The sequence below is a fragment of the Periophthalmus magnuspinnatus genome, chromosome 5 (assembly GCF_009829125.3).
Source record: "Periophthalmus magnuspinnatus isolate fPerMag1 chromosome 5, fPerMag1.2.pri, whole genome shotgun sequence".
Lineage (NCBI taxonomy): Eukaryota > Metazoa > Chordata > Actinopteri > Gobiiformes > Gobiidae > Periophthalmus > Periophthalmus magnuspinnatus.
The window spans coordinates 3,850,328-3,872,572 of NC_047130.1; the positions used below are offsets into that span (position 1 = coordinate 3,850,328).

A 22,245-nucleotide genomic window follows, 5' to 3' on the forward strand; every position below is an offset into this window, starting at 1 on the left:
TGATAGCATTTTTTCCCCTTTTTAAACCCCACACCTCACACATGTTTTTCTCCGAGACCCCCTTTTGGTGGGTGTACACAAAGAAAAAAAAAAAAAAAAAAAAAAAATATAAAAAAAAAAAAAAATATAAAAAAAAAAAACAATAAAAAAACAATAAAAAAACAAAACACAAAAAATCTAAAAAAAAAAAATAATAATAATAATACACAAAAAAATCTAAAAAAAAAAAAAAAAAGGCAGCAAACTATCAACGGACCAATAGGGCTGAATGATTTTGGAAAAATAACAATTATTATCAAAATGCAGTTTTTATAAGCACTCTGATAGCGATTAAGATTTGATTTGTGATTGTAAAAATGCTTAAAATGAAGGCTTCTGTTCAGAGTGCATATTTTAAACACAACATGTCAGTGAAGAATGAAATATGAACAGCTAAACTAAGGCGAGACCTCCATGCAGAACTTGTTTGTAGAGATCAAAACGATTGATTTGGCAGTGACTTTTTTTTACTAAATAACAAAAACCTGGACAAAATATTTCATTCTTTCCAAGGGGGAAAACCATTCAAAATTTGGATTCAAATGCAATAAATCTTACAGCACAATTTTCACAGTGATGTTTTTGTACTATTAAGCCACATGTTCTAGACACCTTAGGGAGAATCAAGGGAAGAAAGTGAAATTTTTAACAAAAAGCAAACATATGAACCTGAAATGCAAATGTAACCTCAAAGAATCCAGACAAAAAATTTCCTGAAAAGAGTAAACCTCAAGTTACTCACAGTGAATGATCATAAAGCCGCAGTCATTGAATACTTCTTAAACTGCTACTTATACACACGTCTCATGGCCACTTCAATAACATGTCAACACTTGTAAAAACTTCACTTTCAATTGACTGCGACTGACTGGGATGTGCACTGAAAGAATTTGGCAGTTAGAAAAGTGTGTAATTTTATCATCAGTCTAACTCGACAAGCTGCATCACTTATAATGCAGCATAGTAGCAAGCAACACGAGATTCCACAGCAGCTCCCCTACTACAACATACTTTTGCCTCATGTGAAATTCATGTTGCAATCCGTGTTGTCACGACAGTCCAGACGTGCTCCCCCTTTTTATTCAGTCCAGGTCCTCTGCCAGGCCAATGGGACTGTGTGTGTGTGCTATTAGAAACACATGTGGCACGCCAATGATTTTCTGCCTGAATTGAGACAAACATGCATAAAGTTGTGGGAAGCGAACATAGCCCCCAGACACACACGTGGTGAGGGAATGGGGCAGAGGGGGAGTTGAATTGTGCAATGTGTTTTGACTGGGAGCTTATGATTGGATATGCTGCGTACATACATCACAGTGGTTTTATGAACATCAATCGGATAGTCATTACATTTTGAATTGGAGCATAAAAAAATATGTTTGTTTCCATTTACACCAGTTATAGTTTAAAGGAGCACTCTGTAACTGTTCTGGCAGAGTGTTCGCCATCTGTTTGTCTCCATGAAGATGTTATGTTTCACAGTATGGCATTAAAATGATCTGCCCTCCAGTTACTCAATTACATGCATAAAAATACATTAAAATTAAATTGAAAAATGCATTCTTATTGTGAGAAGGCTTGCATAACCACAGATTTGACATGTAATTTGGCTGTTAGTAAAGACTGCAGTGAGTGTTATACTGGAGTAACAAATCAGAGACAAAGAGAATGTACCAACACCGTCGCAAGAGCAGCTCAAGACCCCAATCTGCTATACATCTCCATCTTAAAGCTACTACCCAATTCTTTAACAATATTGAGCTATCTGAGCCAAAGAAAAGAAACAGTTTGAGAGAGGAGTTAAAGAGGGACAATCCATCTTTGAACAAGAAGCCATCATTTATCTCCTATTTATAACTTCATCCTCGGACCTAAATCAAAACAAGGAACAATATAGTGATAGCCAGTATGCTAAAAGGTATGATAGCCTTAAAGATTACGCAAAATATGACTCAGGCACAGTTCACAGTTTGTTAGCTAGATCCACTGAACTACACCAACAGAAATTGTAAACAAATAGGTATGTTCATTTCTGTGCTAGCTCCTCCCTTCAGACATAAGGCAGTATCCACCAACATTCTGACCAGAACTGAAGAAGCCGCTTGGATGAGACGCCAAACGTCTTCATTCTAAAGCTTTTATCCAAAATTGTACCTTTCTTCTGCAGTGACAATTGTAAACTACAGACTGGAGTTGACTGACATTATAATCATCAAATCTGAAAAAACAGACGTATGGCTTTTTAGTATAAAATGATGACAGTCTGGTTTCAGTATTATTAAAGACCTGGGCTGGCTGCAATATCAGTATGACATGCCACAACATTACAAAGCCAATTTTCTATCAGTCTGACAATGCATCACCTGTTGCTGAAATCCTAGATTGTATTACACACAACAACTGGACGTCTGCAGGACTTATCAATAAGAAAATAAGTAGATCCACAAAGGCTGAGAACTGTTGTGATCTGAAACACAGTAGCTCATAGTCTCTCCAACGATTATTTTAGTCGTCAATTAGTTGAACAATTATTTCTAATGCGCATCAAGAGTTTTAAAATCCATAAAAGTTTGAAATATGGTCACTGAGAATACTTAAGTCAATTATTGATGAAAATCCGAAATAGTTTTGATTGAATATTACCACTGCACTGCATTTTGTATTAAAAAATCTTTTCATGTGTTTTAGTGTCTGTATAGTCCATCTAACAATAATAATCGCCAAAATATAACTGATTATTGTTTTTTTAGTGGAAAAGTCATGATTAATCGCAGCCCTATTCCAGTCCAAAAGGCATTGGGACTATATTGGCTCTGTCGCACTTGGATGACACAACAACAAGAAAACAGGTGAGGTTTAGATGTATTCTCGCAGCAGGGATAATGTCAATGACAGGTGCAGCCTCATTGTACACCCTGTTTCTAGTCATCCATCCATGTGGGGGCGTACCAGTATTCTGAGGAATAACATGTGCTAAAGTAATAGATATCATTCGGGGCGGAAGAAGAATGATTCCTCCACATCAATATAAATATAATCTGTGTTCAAAATACTGTAGACATGTAAGATACACAAGTCAACCAAGGGGAACTGCAAATATTTTGATCGATTTTTCAGACGCACGTTGACAATATTGCCATCTGCATTGTAATAATTCTGTCTGGACTTTTCATAGGCAAAACTGTTGAAATGTTGCATATTTCACGTCATCTACATTGCATTTATTAAATTACAGGAGGTAAAATACAGAGAAAACATGGAGTTCAAATAATTACAAATATTTTAAGCAAAAACTATCCATTTTGCAGATAAGTTCAAACAGTTAGTATTGAAATCGAGTTTGAAATTTCAGTATCGTGACAACACTAAGAACCTCGATACTAAATGGCGATTCTGATAATTAAAAAAACACTCTTTCTTTTGACAATAGAATGTCATTTTCAACATTCTTTTAAACTTTCACGTCCTGATACAGCTCTAGATCATTCTAAAGCTGCTCAGGAAAGGTTCTTTTGTGTCAGGTTGATCTGACTTTTAGTATCGATAGTTGTTCAAATGAGTACCTAGTTTCGATATTAGTTTTACTACTGACAGTATTAGATTTTTGATAATTTCGACAACCCTACTTCCAGATCTCACTCCGAGCTCTTTTTTATAATCTCAATAATGAATTAGACAGCTATGAAAAAAATCACAGCCCTAGACTTAAGCATACTTTTACTCGAGTACAATATCCACTGCTCTCACTGGTTTAGAGTTGCTGCCTAGTTCGAAATGAAACACGGCAGCTGTTGTTGAGTAAGCACAAAGGTCTTTCGCTCTTGTTCCAAAATCCTGGCCTTTTCAAATGTAGCAGATGAAAATAAACAGGCCCCATCTCTGTGTCTCTACCATATGTGGGTCCACAAACACTAGTCTCTGCACAGCGCTGCTCAGAGACTCAGAGAAATGGGAGATTCTGTTGAAGTTGAGTCAGACTAACTAGACAGTGGCATCTTTCCAAACCTGTACCATGGTCAGCTGTGCTTTTGGTGTAGTCATACATGAGATCACAAGAGGAAGCTGAAGCACTCCTTTGGGTCAGAAAGCCAGTATGTGCACAAATGTGGAACTGTTCATACACAAAAACGTCAGCCTTTTGGAAAATACTCATCTCTCAAGTACCTGCTAACCTGAAATATCACAGCATATTTATAACTTCATATTAGGGCAACGTAAATGCAACTTACACAAAAATAAATGAGGTTAAAAGAGCTTGAAATAGTTGAAAAAGTTGATTCTCTCATTTGACCCTTCCCTTCCCAACCAGGATTAGTCACCCTTCTGCAGATCTTGAGTACAGCTTGGTTAGGACCACCTAGCTGGAGGATTTTGCCTATTAAGCAGGTTTTATGTTAATGAAGGAAACCAGAGTGCTCAGAGGAAACTCACTTAGACACGAGGAGAATAAGAAAACTATAAAACGTCTGGACTGGTGTAGCAATTTGCCAAGAGAAGAAAGTTATATTAAATAATAAATTGTATGAGAAAATTGTGGAAAAAAACAACTTGCACTCAAAAATAATAATAATAAAAATTTCTATTCTCATTTAATTTTCCATTTTACTGTTTGGAGACATTTTTTTCTACCTTATAGCCTCACCATTTCACTCATTATCGTATTTACATTGCCCTAATATCCTAATTCTAATGTTTTTACATGTTCGACGTCACCCATAATAGTTTACAATCCAACACTGAAAAGGATGTTATTTGAAAAGAAAATGGACACAGATAAGTCGAAGGTGTGGTGAGCTGAAACCTGGATGAAGAGGTGTTTCATAAGCTCTACCACAGAATGCTCAGGTGCCAGGTCGCAGCTGTTGGGTGGAGGAGCATGGAGGAATTACATGTGCAATCCAGACCTAACTGCTCTCCTCTGCTCTGCCAAACGCGCTTACATAGCTAACAATCGGCTACATTGTCTCTAGTTCACAGGTGAATTAGGACTGTAATGTTGTCACGGCACCAAAATGTCAAACTCGATACTATTTCGATACTAAGAAATGGACTTGATGCACACGGATTTTGATATCAGAGCTCATTTAAAAAAACACTTAGTAATATTAAAGAAACTAGAATTATTTTTGTACTGAAAAATTCTATTGTATACTGTGTTTTTATACTAGATCGGATATAGATCAAGATATTAAAGGTGTAATATGTAACTTTTCTGATAGTGGACGAGTTACTTGATTGTCTTCATGGAGATGTGATAGCTTTGCCTGGCATGTTCGACAATATGGAATTAAATCTGTGGATAGTATTTATTCAATTACTGCTTGTCTCCTCTGGTCTGATCTGACAAGTCATTTGGCCTGGTGTCTCCATGGAGATATACAAGTTTAATGCCATATTGTGAAACATCCATAAGCAATAACATCTTCATAGAGACAAGCAGGTGGTGTACTATGCACCATAAAAGTTACATTGTGAACTTTTAAAACTATTCAACTTTTCAAATGTCAAACTTCATTTTTTTATCCTAACCTAAACTAAACTGTAGTCACTGTGGCTGCAGTTAAAAATGGCTGCTCTTACACTTCACACATAACTCAAACCAATGACCCAGATCAAAAGCAGTATAAATCATTGTGCACTTCACATTGGAAAAATTTAATGCAAAATATATATTTGTACTCTGAAGGCAGCTCATAGAAGCTCATGTCAAGAATGTGATGGAGAACAGGTAAACAGGTGCACTTAAGAACCAGTCAGGTGTAGTACATAATCTTACCACGCCATCTAGTGGTGGGACATTGGTCAACAGTTTTATTCTGATAAAGGCTTTTAGGTTAATGTACAAGTTTGTCTTAATTAAATTCAATTTCACTCACTACTCATTTAAAGCCCAAAGCTGCAGACTCATTTGTCACAGCTTTTGACAAATGGGAAAGAGTTGACCACAACAAAGATTAAAATGACCACAAAGTTTCAAAAATCCAGTGCTTTGGTTGAGGGGGCAGATGATCAGAAACCTAACCATATGTTGATAATAAACAGCTACATCAGCAAAATAATCTCCCCTTCACAACCTGCTCTAATGTGACATCATGTCCATCAAAGAGGCCTTGTGAAGGCTCCTAAACACATATCTAACACAAGGGCCTCTACATTAGCAGCCAGGAGGAGGAGAGCACATAAACAAACTTATCTTGATGAGGTCCTCAGCCCTAGCGCAGAGATGGGCAGATAGCAGAGGAGGCCAGGAGAAAATGAATTACCTTCCTGACACACGTCAAAGCCAATCACAGCAGAGCATCCTTAGCAGTTTCCTCGCCCGGATCCCTGCTGCCACTGTTGCGTTTCATCTGCCAGTGTTAGTATGCACAGGCCAAGCGCCAGCCTCCAAATGTATTCATTTATTCAGAGCCCCTTGGAGAAATCACAGTGTCTTGTTGTCCTTTTTTCCCCATCTGTCCAGATGGAATTTGCGTGAATAACATCAGTTTAGTGAGAGAGAAAATAAGTACAGGCTAGCGCAGCAGAGGCAACTAGATTACGTCGTCCCAGCTCCAAAAAGCCATAGAACCAAGAGTCACCTTCATACTTTTATTTTCACACCATTTCAAATCCACAAATCAGATGTCGCCAGAAAATTACAAATTTATACACATTTAATAAAACACATTTTGTGCTATCATGCACTGCAGGTTCAACTAAACAGAGGACCACAAATCACTGCAATCAAACAGCTTTTTCATTGTTATAAAGGCGAATGGCTATCATGGGACCAACAGCTCAGTGCTCCTTCATTCCTTTGTTTTGCATCTATAAAATTACTAATTACATTAATTTATCAGATGTGTTCCTGCAAGCAGAGGTAGTGACACAAGCAACTGAAAATATTTTTTTTCTAACCTTACCCAGGAGAAATTATCTTTGGAAAGAATGGAAAAAGCCTTAAAAATCTGCAAGTCTATCAAAAGGTTTTCATTTTCCCACCTTAAGCAAACTAGTAACTGAGTTTTATTAAATAGATTTTCCAGGTGGGCTTAAGACAGACAAATGAAATCAAATTGTGAAATTGCAAGGCAGGCAGGGTTTAACAATTTTAGCTCTATTTAAACCATAACATATGTAAAGAGCAGATAGATGTTTCGGATAGTAAGTCATCACCATGTTTGAATACATCTACATTAAATTGTCCATCTGTGTACAAGAGTTTTGAACAGCTTGTCTGGTATACAGAATACACACTTCTTCAATTGCCAGTGAATCTCCACGTTTTCAAAAGGGTGTGATTGACAGGTGGATTAGCCAATTAGCAAATTTGTCAGGCAACCAGAAAGCACAAACAAAAATAATAATAATAATAGAACTCCTACCTCTCTAAGAACAGTGCTCCCGTATCCTCTGTACAAGCCTCTGATACCCTGTGAAGAAGAAAAGCAGTGGATGACGGGAAATATCAAAATGTGTAAGTTTTATGTGCTCTCTTATCACACACTTTGTATCTTTATAACAGATCATTGAGAATCTTTGTGCAGTGTAAGGTACAGATAAGATACAGAGCATTTTGTCTTTGTCTGTGTGCATTTAAAGTGCATATGACAGGTTAGACTACTCATTTTCCCAAAGCAGGGTTGAGATTATAATATTTAAAATAATATATTAATTATAATTAATATTATATATATATATATATATATATATATATATATATATATATATATATATATATATATATATATATATATATATATATATATATATATATATATATATATATATATATAATTTTACTTCCTTTTTGGACACGCACATCAGATTCACATAGGTAGAGGTAATTTTGTAACTTAGCAACCATAATGTTAACAAGGGCAAAACTGAACTGTAAGGTAATTATGATTTTTTTTTTAAATAGAAATAAATGACAACACCTTTATTGTATTAAACCATCAGAAAAAGGCCTTCCTTGTGTGTAAATCCCTTCATTTTGGATGGAATCTTTGGTGCTGATGACCCACGCAGAGGTATTCCATTTTAGAACTGATATAAAACTATGATGGGTATTTACCAGAGGTAATAACCCACCAAAACAAGTATTGATTTGAAAAAACATGTAAACTTCATATGCGCTAGGATAGAATAGATGAAAGCACTCCAATATTGAATGAATAATTAACAGTTAAACCTCTTGTTGCAGTGTAGACAGCAGCATGTGGTAGGTGGAAGATCCTGGGGAGGCCTGGGTCCTTTGCTTTACCACCTCAGCCGGTACACGGATCAGACAGGCCACCTAGAGGAGACACACATCACTGCAGTCAAACACATTCAACTCAACAGATTTCCTGTCTGAGGGCTTCTCATTTTCATGCCACTCCCAATTCAGATGGCTTACATGATTAAAGCAAGCGTGCTTGATAACAGCATATGTGTGATCTCAGAGTGTGGCAGGTGGTCGCATGTCGCTGAGGACAGGAGCAGTTGCATGGAGCAGTTTGGCTAATGAGCGTTTTAGTGAGAGATGTACTCTTACAGACGTGACACCTGAGCAGGTAAAAAGGTCACTGTGCTCACTGCAGATGTACACACTCAAACACGTGATGGATGCATATCATATTCACAGCTTCAAGTTCCAAACCATCCGCCATATGCCAACAAAAACATGGACTGCCAACAGCTAGTCATAGACATGAATATTTATGCTTCATAAGTCCCACCGCCCTAAAGGCAAGCAGCTACACGGGCAGGCAGAGCTGCCCACCTGGCCACGTCTCCATTTATCCTGCCTGCATCACAGTGGAAGCAGTGGGCCTCTCCTGCTGAGACTCCACACAGTCTTACAGATGCCAGCCTACTGGTGCCAGCACAGTACCAAACATGTGACATGCTGAGAAAAAAGCTCATAGACAGAGAAACTGCAGTTCTTGTCCTGTCCATCCACCAAGGATAATGCCAAAGTTGGTCTTGCGCACACAGCACCGAGATGCTTGGTAGCTCAAACCTGAATATATTTAATTAGTTAGAAAATGTATGCATCACAAAATATAATCACATTTGAAAATGTGTAAAAACATTTTTTGTGAACCTACAAATCTTACTCAGATCAATACTTAAAGTCAGATAATTCATTCATTATTCATTATTAATCCAATATTTGCAGCATTATTTCAAAAGCTATGCTTTTCTCATTAAAGATTCTGCTTTCCCAAACATCATTAGGCTGAAATTATCAATTGAGTAAATATGTTACAATAATAGAAAATGAATGAGTGAAATGAATCCAATGATTCAAGAAGAATGTGAACGCGATTAGAAAATTGTCTTCACCGCAGTGCAACACTACCCCCAAGTGGTCAGATATGCAACAGCACTGCATATTCAACAATCAGTGATGGTCTATTTGCCCACACTTTGGTTACATTTTACAATTTACACCACAGTGCTCATCATTTTTTTCCTCAAGCCTATTTTCTGAAGGTGCAGAAAAGGGCAGCTAAAGAGAGAAAAAGTGGCTATGACAAGTAATTACAGATGTAATTGGATGGGGGCCTGGAGTTGATGCAGCCTTTCCTCTGCTGTCACTGCTGTGGAGGAGGCAGAATGAGTCGGTGATTAGAACAAATAAAGAAGGAACATTGTTTATTTGGGAGTCATTCGCAAGCGAGCGGGCGGTAGGGAATAATGGGAGACTTGATAGAAGATAGTGAGAAGGCTGGAGGTCATCTTTGGTCCTGCTGTATAATGTTGGGTGAACAGTGTTTAGGAAACTGGGCCTTACAATAGTGGATGTTTATGAATCCACTGAGTAAAGTCCTTCATCCAGATATGAAATACAATGATTCTGTATGAAGAAGAGTGGCTCCAATATTGAATGCCAAATGGGCTTCAGACAGCATAGCAATGTGCAAGCATTTGATTGTGAGGGGACACGCAAAATGACTATTGTTAATCTGCAAATAATATATGTGGGGTTGTTATATTGGATATGGGCCTTGTCAGAGGACCAGGTTCAAAATGCATACATTTTTAAATGTGATATATTGTCACAATAAACCCAAAAAGAGTGCAATGGTTCAAAACCGTCTAAAATAAATAACAATATACATATACTTTTTAATAAACAAAATAAAAAGTAATGAGAAATCACAGTTAATCACTGTCTATCAATATAAAGTTTCACCATGACACCACTTCATTTTATATGAATATTAGGCAAAAATAATGAATACAGATCACAATCCCAGTGACAGGCACACCGAAGACAAATAATTATTTAACATTATATTGTATGTATATAGTAAAGCTTTTAGGGAAACCCAGAGGCAAGGAGTCAATGTAAGCCAAAACAATACTATGAAGTAATTAGTGGGGAAACGTCACCTCAGAGACAACAGATAAGGACTCCTCCCCTTTGGGGCACAGATTGTCTCAAAGCCAATGCATGGATTCTCTCTCAGAGCCAAGTTAAGTGGCAGCCAGTTTCTCACCTCAACAAAACTCCTTTCGCTGCCCCTCCCCTTCTATCTCATCATGTCACAGTGTATTTTCCAGTACATCGTCCTGCAGATGAGATGTGTGTGTATGTGTGAGGGGATGGGGAGGGGGGCATAGATGCAGGAGAAGACCGCCGCCTGGCCTTGACAAATGAGCTTTCAGGGCAAACGTCGAGCGAATGGGAATGAAGATAAATCTGATCTAATGGCTGGATAACAGCCTGGTAGAGCCTGACAGACGCCATCAGCGTACACATTCTTTATGGAAGAGTCCCCAAAGCACCGCTGTGGCACACAAACACCAACACACCTGTGCAGAGTGAACTGCTATAGTCTGCTGTCTGCCTTCTACAGTGGATTTCTATTGTTCTATGTTTAAAGTGCATTTGCAAAAGCTGTTATTATATCTGTTTAAAAAAAATAAAATAAAACTGTAATTATACTCTTCCTTTGGTTCAGTCCTGTCCACCTGCTGCAAAAAATGAAAAAAACAAAACGTTTCTACAATGAAGATTTCAGTCAAAAAAACAAAAGTATTTATTTATTATGTCTGTTTCTATTGTACTAAAAAAACATGGGTATACAAAAAAAACACACACACTCATCTCTCCATGGACCTGAGCTGGCCAGGTGGAATGACGTATTAATCACCATTTTGATTGATGAACGTCAAGGGTCAAAAGGTTAAGACAGTGAGCAAGAGACTTCTCCTTTCTAAAGTTTGCAAGCGATTCGCACTCTCTCTAACGCATCTGTCCTAGAGTAGAAAGTGTTTCCCTTTTCTATAATGTGAATTATCTATCACCATGGAGAATGTCCTGGCTTAATTTCTATTTCTATAGAGTTATAAAGGTGGCTTGTAGGCCCCAGAAATCTTACTCTGTACTGCCATAATTTTTTGGTAATCTAAAAAGGCCAGTTTCTCCATTTATGAGAATAGGTGTCTGGAGAGTAAAGAGAAAAACTATTAGCTATGAGCAGGAATTGTATCAATGAGAAATGCAATTTCATGCCTAAACCTAAAGATTATCCTCTTTAAAGAGCAGTTACCAGTGGGAAAGGAATACCACTGTCACCCTGCTCCCAATTGTGGATTTGTGACTTAGATGTCCACAAATCCCACATAGATGGAATCGAGGTTTGAAGAAGTTTCAACCCATCATATTCTCTGGGACAAAATAGAACTTTGGAAAAGGTTTATTTCCCATCCTCTGAATGGTAATACAGAAGCAATCACAACCGCCACTAAAAGTACTATTGTTAAATAGCTAATGCTAATTTAAGAGTAGCACAGTGTTCTCTCATAAATAATGAGTCTCACAGAGAGACGTCAGTAAAATCAGCACAGTGGGACGGGAATAATCCCATTTCATAAACATGCAAAACTTGGGCAAAATGACATCCATCCAAAAACCATGAATACTGAAAACCCTAACATTTTCAAGCTGGAGGTATACAGCAGAGGGGCAACCGCTTTCCATGCCCCCTACTACCCCACCACTCCCTTCATGCCAACGCAAATCTCCAAAAGCCTCCATATGGCTTGGAACATGGGTGGAGGAAATTGCACAGCTCCTGCATGGTTTCAAGGCAGAATCCCTCCACTAAATTGCAGCACTCTAGGGTCCTGAGCTGGGAAAGTAGATGAGTCAATAAGCGGCAATGAGTTCTTATTTACCCAGCTTGTGGGAGCAAAGCTGGGGACGTCCCAAGGAAGCACCCTTTAGTCACCCAGCAGGACCCTGGGGCCTTGAGTCGAAAACCCAGACTACACCCACTATCCATCTGCTGCCCCCTCGGAATGGTCTGTGAAATTTGAAATGCCGAACGCGCATGCCACTGGTGATCATCTGGGACTTGCAGTTGTGGGAAAGAAACCAGGGGAAAATGAGCAATTACTAGTATGCAAAGCAGATGGTTCCCTAAATATAGGAGAGCTAAGAACATATGGGTACTTTTTAGATACTGCCTCAATGATATCTTATCCTGTATCTTATAAATAAAGCACTTGTAATGTAGTATATATATAAAATGTTGTTTTTTGTAATGAAATATGTTGGCCAACATACCTGGTACTAGGGTTGCAATGATTAACTAATCATGACTAGCTGACTATAGAAAAAATGATAGTCATATTTTGATAATTCTGATCATTATGTGGACTATGGAGACTCTAAAAGGGACAAGTAGACTAGTAGTTAGTTATATAAATGTTAGTAGATCTGTCATGATAACAAAATGTGTGTGATATATTGATGAAGAAAAATATATACGATAAATTATAATATTTAAAGTAATTTATGCCACTGACACAATAACCCTAAAGAAGAAACCCCAAACTACTATTCTAAAAGTGCAATATTGTTAAGAAACATGAGCTGCAATAAATAAATGGCAGAATTAAACACTTTAGCAGTTAGTTGCATATTGAGTCACAGAGGTTATTTATTTCCCTTCAACCTCAAATGTTACCGTAGCAAGGAAAAATTACAAAACATCCCCCTCTAGTACAAAGACAAAATACTTGTGATAAATACTGATCGTCCAAAAATTATTCTTCCATCTATCATTATTATTGAAAGATCAGTCGATATTAGAATTGCCAGTAGTATCAAAAATTGGATGCTAATTGATACTAAAACTAGTACTCAATCACATTCTATCGTCTAAAGAAAGAGTGTTATAATCATCGTGGTATCAGAATCAGTATTGAGTATCAAGTCTATTTCTCAGTATCGAAATCATGTTTGAAATTTTAGTGTCATGACAGTACTACCCAGTATAGTAAATAATTATTGTGACAGGCAGTAAAAAGATAGCAATAAGGTTGAGGAAACAAACCACAAAACGTGTCCAATGGAAAATGTATTATTGTTTAACTATTATTATTACAATGTCAGCGAAATGATATGGACTTAATGAAAAATAAATACTTACAACTTCCCCGAGTGATGCGGCAAACATGTGAGTGACAGGTGCCATGTGGGGGGCCGATAGCAGTCCAGCAGACCCCAGCAGGGACTTTGAGCATTCGTAGGTGACAAAGAACGCCGCGGCTGAAACCAAGCAGAACCAAGGCAATTTAAGGCCCATTAGTCAGCCAGCATAGAGCAATTAATATCCTTCACAACCACTGACAGGGGAGGCACAGAGGAGTGTGTGTCGCTGTACGTGTGTGTAAAACAGTTGCTCGCTTAAAAAAGTTGTCTTAACATAAACTTTGTAAGTAGTATGCTACAACCTGGTACAATGCATCTCTCCCGTTAAAGTTCATGTATATTGTTCTTATATAGAATACATTAAATATACATTTTTATTTTTTATGATTTTACTGATGGATTGTTCTATTTATAAACAAAATAGTTATTTAAATTAAACTTGCCTTGTGTAAACTTGTATTGTGTAATTTAGCCAGTGCAAGGTAGTGAACGAAACACATACTCCTTGGCAAATTAGCCACCACATGCTATCTAAACAGAGGACACATGTCTGCAGAGGACATGAACATTTGGAACACGACTTGGGCAGTGACTGATGCTCTGGATGCTTTACCACACCCAGATCAAGACAGCTTGCATTTGAGAAACAGCCTGGTGAGTCTGAACAAAGCCCAGAAGAGGAGGGAACAGGTTTTACATCTGAAATCTACTGGTAAAAACAAACTATTCTGTCAATATTTATTCAGCACTGATGTAAAAAGGGTCTAATAAAATAGTTAACAAAACATCTGCTTCTGGGACTAAATTAAATTAAATTAGCTTCAATTTTCTGCTCCATTTTTCATTATTTGTCTTGTCTTGTGAACTGTTTTTCCAGAACGCAAAAAAATCTTAATGGCATTTTAGAAATGATCAGTGACAGCTACTGTTCTTGAATTGTAATAAAATAATTTATAGCCCAACTGTATTGTCAGTTTATGTGTGTACTAAAGGAGAGGCCTGTGACAAATGTGACAAAGGATGTGTGCAAAGGAGGATGCTTGTTAGTTTATTGTGTTGTATTAAGCTTTGAGGTAATGTGGTGTAATCAAAAGGTGCATACATAGGGGTGTGAGTTTGCATAGGGAAATGCATAACATTGGGAGGTTGGTACCGTTGGGGAAGGAGCCAATAGCAGCACTTGGGACTCCAGCGTAGATTTTCCTGAAGCCTCCAGCTCTGAAGAAGCCCTGTTGACTCTGCAGACGAGTTTTAATGGTGTCCAGAGGGTACAGGATTAGGTCAACACACATCCCGGCACAACCTCCTGCCTAAAGAAAGCCACAGGTCAAAAAGCATTCAAACTGTAATGTTTTAACATAACATCATCCTCATTTAATGTGTAGTAGGTGAATAGACTGTATAATGTATTTGCCTTGCGAGTTCATAATGGTAAAGTATTAGAGAAGTTTGATTTCTGGATTCCAGACAAGTCATTTATAGTAGAGCTGCATAAATGTATTTACTGAAAACAGACACAAGAGTAACTATTCAATACTACTGAATACATGCAGCTGCAAGAAGAAAATGACTAAAACAACTACAATTTTAACTGCATCGCTGTTGTTATATTTTCTTTTTTTTTCTTTTTTTTTTGTTGTTATATTTTCTTATTTTTTGATTTTTTTTTTTAAATAAATGTTGTAGAATGCAGCTTAGTGATCATAGTGATAGTGATCCTGTCCTTCGTACATTCAGTTTCCCTCAGACTAGAACCTGGATTTACCGTCAGGGACGCGACGAACTCGCGTCTGTCCATCCTCCGCTCTGAGCCGCTTCACCTGTCCCCTTTCTGTCCACTGTCCACCTCTCTGTCCCCTCACTGTCCACCTCTCTGTCCATACAGATTTCACTGTGGAGCAGTTCGGCGCAGAGCTAAAAACAAAACATGCTTGTGAAGGGCGCCGCCATCTTGTTCCGGGTTGCCAGATTGGGACTTCATTTTTACTGGTTTCGCTCGCCAATTCGAGGCTAATGTATTTAGTTTCTAATAGACTGCTGTCTAGAGACGATACGTTACAATAAAATGGGTAATTAACAATATAATGACTAAACAGTAACGAGACGAGCTGTTGAACATGTTCTTAACTTTTGTGTGTGATCTGTGTAGAAGTGTGAGGTGGATTCAATAAAGTCTTTTTCAGAACATTAGGTCTAAGTAAACAGGGCCAGATGATGTGTTGGCTCTGGGCTAAGTTTGAACGAAACTAGTCTATGTGTAATGTATGTCAGCTGTCTGGTCACTCTAAAGGCCGAGGTCCTGCATGGAGCAGGGGCCTTGTGCTTCCTCCTCTGTAATTATAACTCATGGCCTACTATGGCTTATAATAGCCAAGGTTGGCAATAGAAAAGACGGTAACAGAAGGCTATAGCTTAGCATTTTAAATATTGGTTTTCAAGATCTAAAATGGAATTACAACTGACCAAACAAAGTTTTCTACCAGAAAGAAATCCAAGTCAATGTTCTATTGGGCACAGTAAACACAGTACAGGCTTAGGCCAATGATTCAAAGCACTAGATCAGGTAAAAACTACGGTGCAGACAATGGAAAGAGTGTTTAAACATTTATCAAGTAAACTTGATTTTACAGTTTCCATGTTGTACATTAATGCTGATCACTACAGACCTTCTTCTCTGCACAGTCAATAGAACATTAATTCTATGCCATCCTGGGATTGATTTTTCTTCTGCTCTTTATGGATAGTTTGCAGTGTCCAGAGTCCTGTCTGCTTCATCATGTACAGCCATTCATCACCCTGTCACCAAATGTCCTTGCTTATTGGCCTCTTTGTTGTTTGTTCAGTGGAAGCTCTCAATAGTCACCTAACAATACAACAGCAGACACAAAAGATTTACAATCAGAATCAGAAGACTTTTATTGCCATCATTTGTGAACACAGTTCACAAATTAGGAAGTTACTTTGGTGATAAAGTGCAACATAAAACACACTGAATAAATACAAATAAGGGCATGCACAAAGTTAAAAACATATGCTTAAAAGTGTCCAGTTTTGTGCAAATATTACACACGATTTATTTAGATTCTTGCTTTTGCTCTAGGCTTGACGAAAATATTATTGACTGCATTCTGCATGGACAAACTGTTTAAGGTCTACTGTGTAATTTTGGCTTAGATCTACAGCTAAACAAAATTGATTTCATGTGCATACAGTCATGGATTTATTTAATCTCTATTGTGTGTTTACTTTTTTCCTTACAAACACAAGGCCTTACATGAGGCCTTTTCATCTCTTTTTTAAGATGCCTGCAGGAGGTCCCAAAAGGTCATACTTTTTTTTCTATAAGTTTTAGACATTTCATATGGTTGTGTTTCTGCATACTTTTGAATTGCTTAAATATATTTTCATAATTTTTCCAATAGTCTCATTTTAAAAGTACCATCTGTAGTGCTGGTTAGTTTTGAAAGGAGATGGCAGTACACATATTGACTGTGACTACACGGTCCCTCGTAACATGGCTTCTGCTCATTAGCTGATCTATGACATTTGCATTATTAGGACACAACACCAGCCGGAGCACAGGGCAGCCCCTCTCTCACTTCTCTGTTTTACATTGGGGGTGACAGGCTACATGGTTCTATGACAGGAGAATAGAGAGGAGGGGTGGGTCAGGAACAAAAGGAGACCAAATGGGCATACTTTTGAACATCACCAAATCAAGTTGCATTGTCACATTTCTGTATGAAAATATAACACTAAAATATTTATGCACTTGTTTTGCTTTTTAATGTTTAGTGCTGCAGTGTTGACAGGGTCTGGTGGTTCATGACCAAGTCAAGCTCAAGATCTGGAGACGGGTTCTAGGGTACTGCACTGCTCCTGACACGTAGCCCCAGTGGTAGGACAAACTTCCCTACCATGTCCCTGGACAGTAAAAAGTATACATTAACCCTTTACAACATGACAGAAATTCTGGTCCATAATATGATGTGTGCCTGAGTGTGTGCGTAATATGGTTTGTGTGTTTTTAAAATGATGTGTAAGCTCTCAATGAATTACAGTTACAGACAAATCAAACTACAGACGTAAACATTTTTACAACAACAAGATGCAGCTACAATCACAACTGAACCTGGGTTGCAAATGCCTTGATCTACAGAATTCACACACTGAGCTGCAGAGGCTGCGCTAGCACTGGTTCATGAATGGCCACAGAAGTTTTAAGTAGGATTCAGATCAGAGAGAGTCATTTATGTCTAATCCAACTGAATTTCAGTTTTCAGTTTGTTTTTTGATTGCCTGAAGAGCCAAAACATTAAATAAAGATATAAAATTTGGCCACAGCATTTTTGTTTGCATTTTGTTTGTTTTATTTGTTTTATTTGATTTTTTTTTTATTTGTAATTGAGAATATAGCAACATTACAACTCTTATCAGTAAAAGAGATATTTAATAATGTTAATCTTGTGTTTTTCTGGACAGGTCATGATTTTTGAAATGTGAACTACAAATACATAGCTTCCCTTTAATGCCAACAGCTTATGGTTTAATCTTTTAGGAAGTATCTTCATATATACGTTGAAAGTAAAAGACACAGTTTATACAATATTTCTCCTACTAAATGCTCCCAGTGCCCTCACAGTCGGACATTATCCAGCCGTATTACCATGGTCGATGGAGCTCTAAAGTGATGCCGCCTGCCAATAACTGCACCATGATGTCAACACCCTCCACGGCACGGAGCACACATGGACAACCAGCTCTCATCTTCAGACACCGCATCCCTCATACAGCAGTGTGAATCAATACCTCCCTGTGTCAGCCACAATGAAAATGGTCCCTTTTCTCTGCAAAAGCATGTATACATAGATCAATTGGTATCCATAAATGATGCGTTGGACGGGACAGTGAACAAATTGAACGGTGGCCATAGACATACACATGTGTCAGTGTCAAAATCTATGGGGCAGAATGCAGTCGATTATGCACAGACATGCTTGGAGAAATTTTCAGCATTTCAAATAATATGAATTTGTCTTTGCATTTGGTGGCTCACAATGACCAAAAGAGATTGATTTTTTTTTTTTTTTCACTTGACTTCTTGCAGTGGTGGTAAAAGTAGTAAAGTATTGCACTTAAGTACAAATTTTAGGTATCTATACTTTCTACTATTACATTTTTGAACAGGATGGAAAAATGGAAAAGTAAAAGGTTGTTTTTTGTTTTGTTTTTAATAGTTTGAGGCCTGCTAAAAAGACTGAGGGGTTTATTTATTTTTAATACATTCATAGGTTGAAAAAAGAAAGAAATGAAAAATATACAAATAGAAACAAGAAAAAACTATAAATTCCATTGTTTCTGTTCATTTCAAGCTTTCTTAGATCTGAAAATCTGTGCTAAATATTTGATTGTCACCTCACAAGCTGTAAACAAGTACTATCACTGGACAATACACGTGGAAGCGAACTGTATTATATTTGCAAATAACACCCTTTTTAATTTAAAAATGGACAGAATGACAAGTAAGATGAAAAAAATGGACTTTTGCTCTGCCAGGACCTTATTTGTGGTTTAAGAGGAACACCTAGTGGTCAGAAAGCATTCCTTCAGTTCAGTGGCAGACAGCACATTGTCACACACACCTCCACGTTAATGAGTCAAATGTACGTGCTGTTTTAACATGAACGAAATCAATGCTCCTCATAGGCACTTACTGTAAATATCTAATTGTTTTACTCTGTTCATAGTGTTGTGTTTTATTATTTTAAGACTTGTTTATTGTATTGCATCTTTACTATTCATATATTTATTGATTGCATTTTTTACCCTCCTTCTGTTCTTGTACCCTGTGTTGCAACCCTGGAATTTTCCCATTGTGGATATGGTAAATTTACTAGTAAACTCATAGATAATAACTGCAATTTTATCACAATCCACAGAGAGATTGGAATATAAATATCAATTTTTACAGTATATAGCACTTTTACAGACTCTTTGTAAATCAAACTTTTGATACAGTCCATGCATCAAAAAAAGTGAGACAAGTGAAGATTCTTTTATCTTATCTCATTATGGCTTTATATGCAGATTCATTCCTTTGTTAGTTCACTACGCATTCCTTTGTTAGTACTCTCCGCAGAGTTACACATACTAAATAATGAGCAAATATTATTCTATATCATCTGTCAAACCGCAGTTTTCCGACATATGGACTGTTAGTATGAGCCACTGTCGAGAATACAGCCCACGGGAGGAGTGTGCTAATCACTCATTAATGTGCTAATTTCACTATCCATCTTTGTACTAAATGCCTCCATTAATATAAACAGCGGAGTCATAAAGGATCCCGCAGGGTTTGGAAATCCTTCAAGTACACATTTGTCCGAACAATTGTGCTAAACTATTCAAATAGGTTTACAGTGATTTATTATTCAATATACAATACCCAGTCAGATCTGTTATTGTTTTATATTATACGGCATTGAAGAAAATATAAATATATGTTAAAATTCAGTCTTTACTTCCATAGAGCTATAGACAAACTTTTATTGTATGTTATTGGCTCATGTGTCAGGGGTGTCCATAGTCGGCCCCACGGGTAAAACTTGAACCTTCAGGGGGTCTAATTTGGCCCGCGAGAGGGCTCTGAGTTTTTAAGAAGAGTCTATTTTGATTCAGTTTTGTACTGAAAAGATTGTCAGGAGATGAGAAGGACACCAATCCCGTCTATTTCCTTATTTGAAGACAATCTAATCATATATTTCTTTGCAGAAGTACAATTTGAAGTGCAAACTATCATTAGCTTTGGAGATTTATTTATTTATTTATTTATTTATTTATTTATTTATTTATTTATTTATTTATTTATTTATTTATTTATTTATTTATTTATTTATTTATTTATTTATTTAGAAGATGTCTGTGTAATCCCTGTGTAATCCATAGTAAAAGCCAAAGTTAAATCTGTCAACTAGACAAATCGTTGTTGGAGTGGAGACGTTTCGCTGCTCATCCAAACCGCCTCTTCAGTTGTGGTCAGATTACTGGTGGACACTGCCTTATATCTATGTGAAGAGAGGGACTAACCTACACTGAAACTGTAGACAGTTATTGTCTCCAGTTTGAGTCTTTATGGTCTCTATTCAACCTTTAAAGGTCCTGCTGGCACACCCTATTGTTCTCTTTGTTCCTTGTTGTTTGCTTTGGGTTTGAGGATTGGATTATAGATGGGAGAGAGATTATGGCTGAGGCCCCCATTCCTGCAGTGAAACATCTTCACTCCTACAATATTTTGTCCAGTTGACCGATTTACCTTCAGCTTTTACTATTTTTATTTATTTATTTATTTATTTATTTATTTATTTATTTATTTATTTATTTATTTATTTAGGCCTAATCCATGGAGAATTAAGGAGGCCTACCAAAAAGCTATGTGGATAATTTTATATCTAGTAAATGTTGTAGGCACAGGTCTAATATGATTGTAAACTAGTAGCGGTGATAATTGCAGCTGTTTCACTTCCACACTGTGGAGTGTGATGTTTATATGCACCAGCAGAGGGAGCACTTGCTTTACCAATTTTCAACATACCAGTCATACCAAAAATTCTGAGACTATGTTCTGGATTTAATGGTTGTGGATTGTCTGAAATTTTGAAATGAATAGTTTGAGTGAAGTCTGCCTTGTTCAGCTTTCTTTCTTTCTTTCTTTCTTTATTCTTTATTTGTCAGAGACCCGGTACAAATTCATTAATCTTACAAAAGAAAAGATGATTTGCACCAGATTTAGCTACTCCTACTTCCATCTGCAGTCTCTGGGCAGGTGAACACACATCAAAATACACGTTTGATTACAATTACATTATAAGACTAACAGTTCATCATTAAAATTAGCAGTTAAATACAAGAAATGTCCCAGTTCTGTGCAGAAATATCACACTTTTGCTTAGTAGTGCTGGATATTTAAACTCTTCTTTCTTTGTACACTTTAAATAGTCTGAGGATTATATTTCCCTGCCTGTAGTTATACTCTGATCTTCTGCTGCGTCAAAGCACTGACTATAATCTACAAGGAACGCGGAAAAGAGCAGAAGGAAATCACTTAAAATATTTGTGGTTTGGTTTACTAATGGTAAATTATATAGTCCCAATTATATAGTTTTTGTTTAATTATCACTCTGAACATCATTGCGAGCCTTAAAGTGGGACTAAACATGTAAACTACGCCCAAAACCACATTTCAAATAGAGCGGCTAAACTGAGCTCTGCTTGTGGACTAAAGAAGAGAGCGAGGGGTGTGGCCAGTCTGAGGGGGTATAAGAACACAGTGATTGGTCAAACAGGTATCCAAACTTTAAACTCCGCCCCTGCAGCCAGGTGTTTATCATCAGAAACAGTGATCAGGGCAGTCATGCGTGATGTCACATAGTACTTGAAATTGAAGAGGCAGCTGGAGCCAGTGCACGGCCATTTTTGGCAACAAACCTACAAATTTACCTAGTTTGCACGAAAATAGCCCAAAAAACGACACAGTTTAGTAGCAAAAACAAAGTTGATTTCGTGTTTAGTTCCGCTTTAAGTCATGTCCTGTATAAAATATACTCTAATCTGAAAATAAACTGCTGGCTGTGTGATCTGTCATGTGGAAGGAGGAATTATTTGCATCTCTGGACTCATTTGAATATTCAAAAGCCTGTCTGCGCGGCTGAAACTTTCTCATGCTCCTTCGGCATATGTTTGGCCGATCCGTAAAAGGCATTCGCTTGTTAAAATGGCACCAGTTGATA

The 22,245-nt window shown here is 37.3% G+C and overlaps 1 protein-coding gene across 1 annotated transcript in view; it reads right to left on the reverse strand.

Moving 5' to 3' along the window:
* Positions 1-15,288, reverse strand: part of slc25a26 (solute carrier family 25 member 26) — a 51,514-nt gene extending 36,226 nt beyond the window's left edge. The window contains exons 1-5 of the mRNA XM_033966542.2: positions 15,225-15,288; positions 14,613-14,769; positions 13,458-13,576; positions 8,216-8,320; positions 7,407-7,454 (exon numbers count right to left, since the gene is read on the reverse strand). Of these exons, the coding sequence (XP_033822433.2) occupies positions 7,407-7,454; positions 8,216-8,320; positions 13,458-13,576; positions 14,613-14,769; positions 15,225-15,257 (462 nt within the window). The 5' untranslated portion in view covers positions 15,258-15,288. The remainder of the gene's footprint in view (positions 1-7,406; positions 7,455-8,215; positions 8,321-13,457; positions 13,577-14,612; positions 14,770-15,224) is intronic.
* Between the last annotated feature and the right edge of the window lie 6,957 nt (positions 15,289-22,245).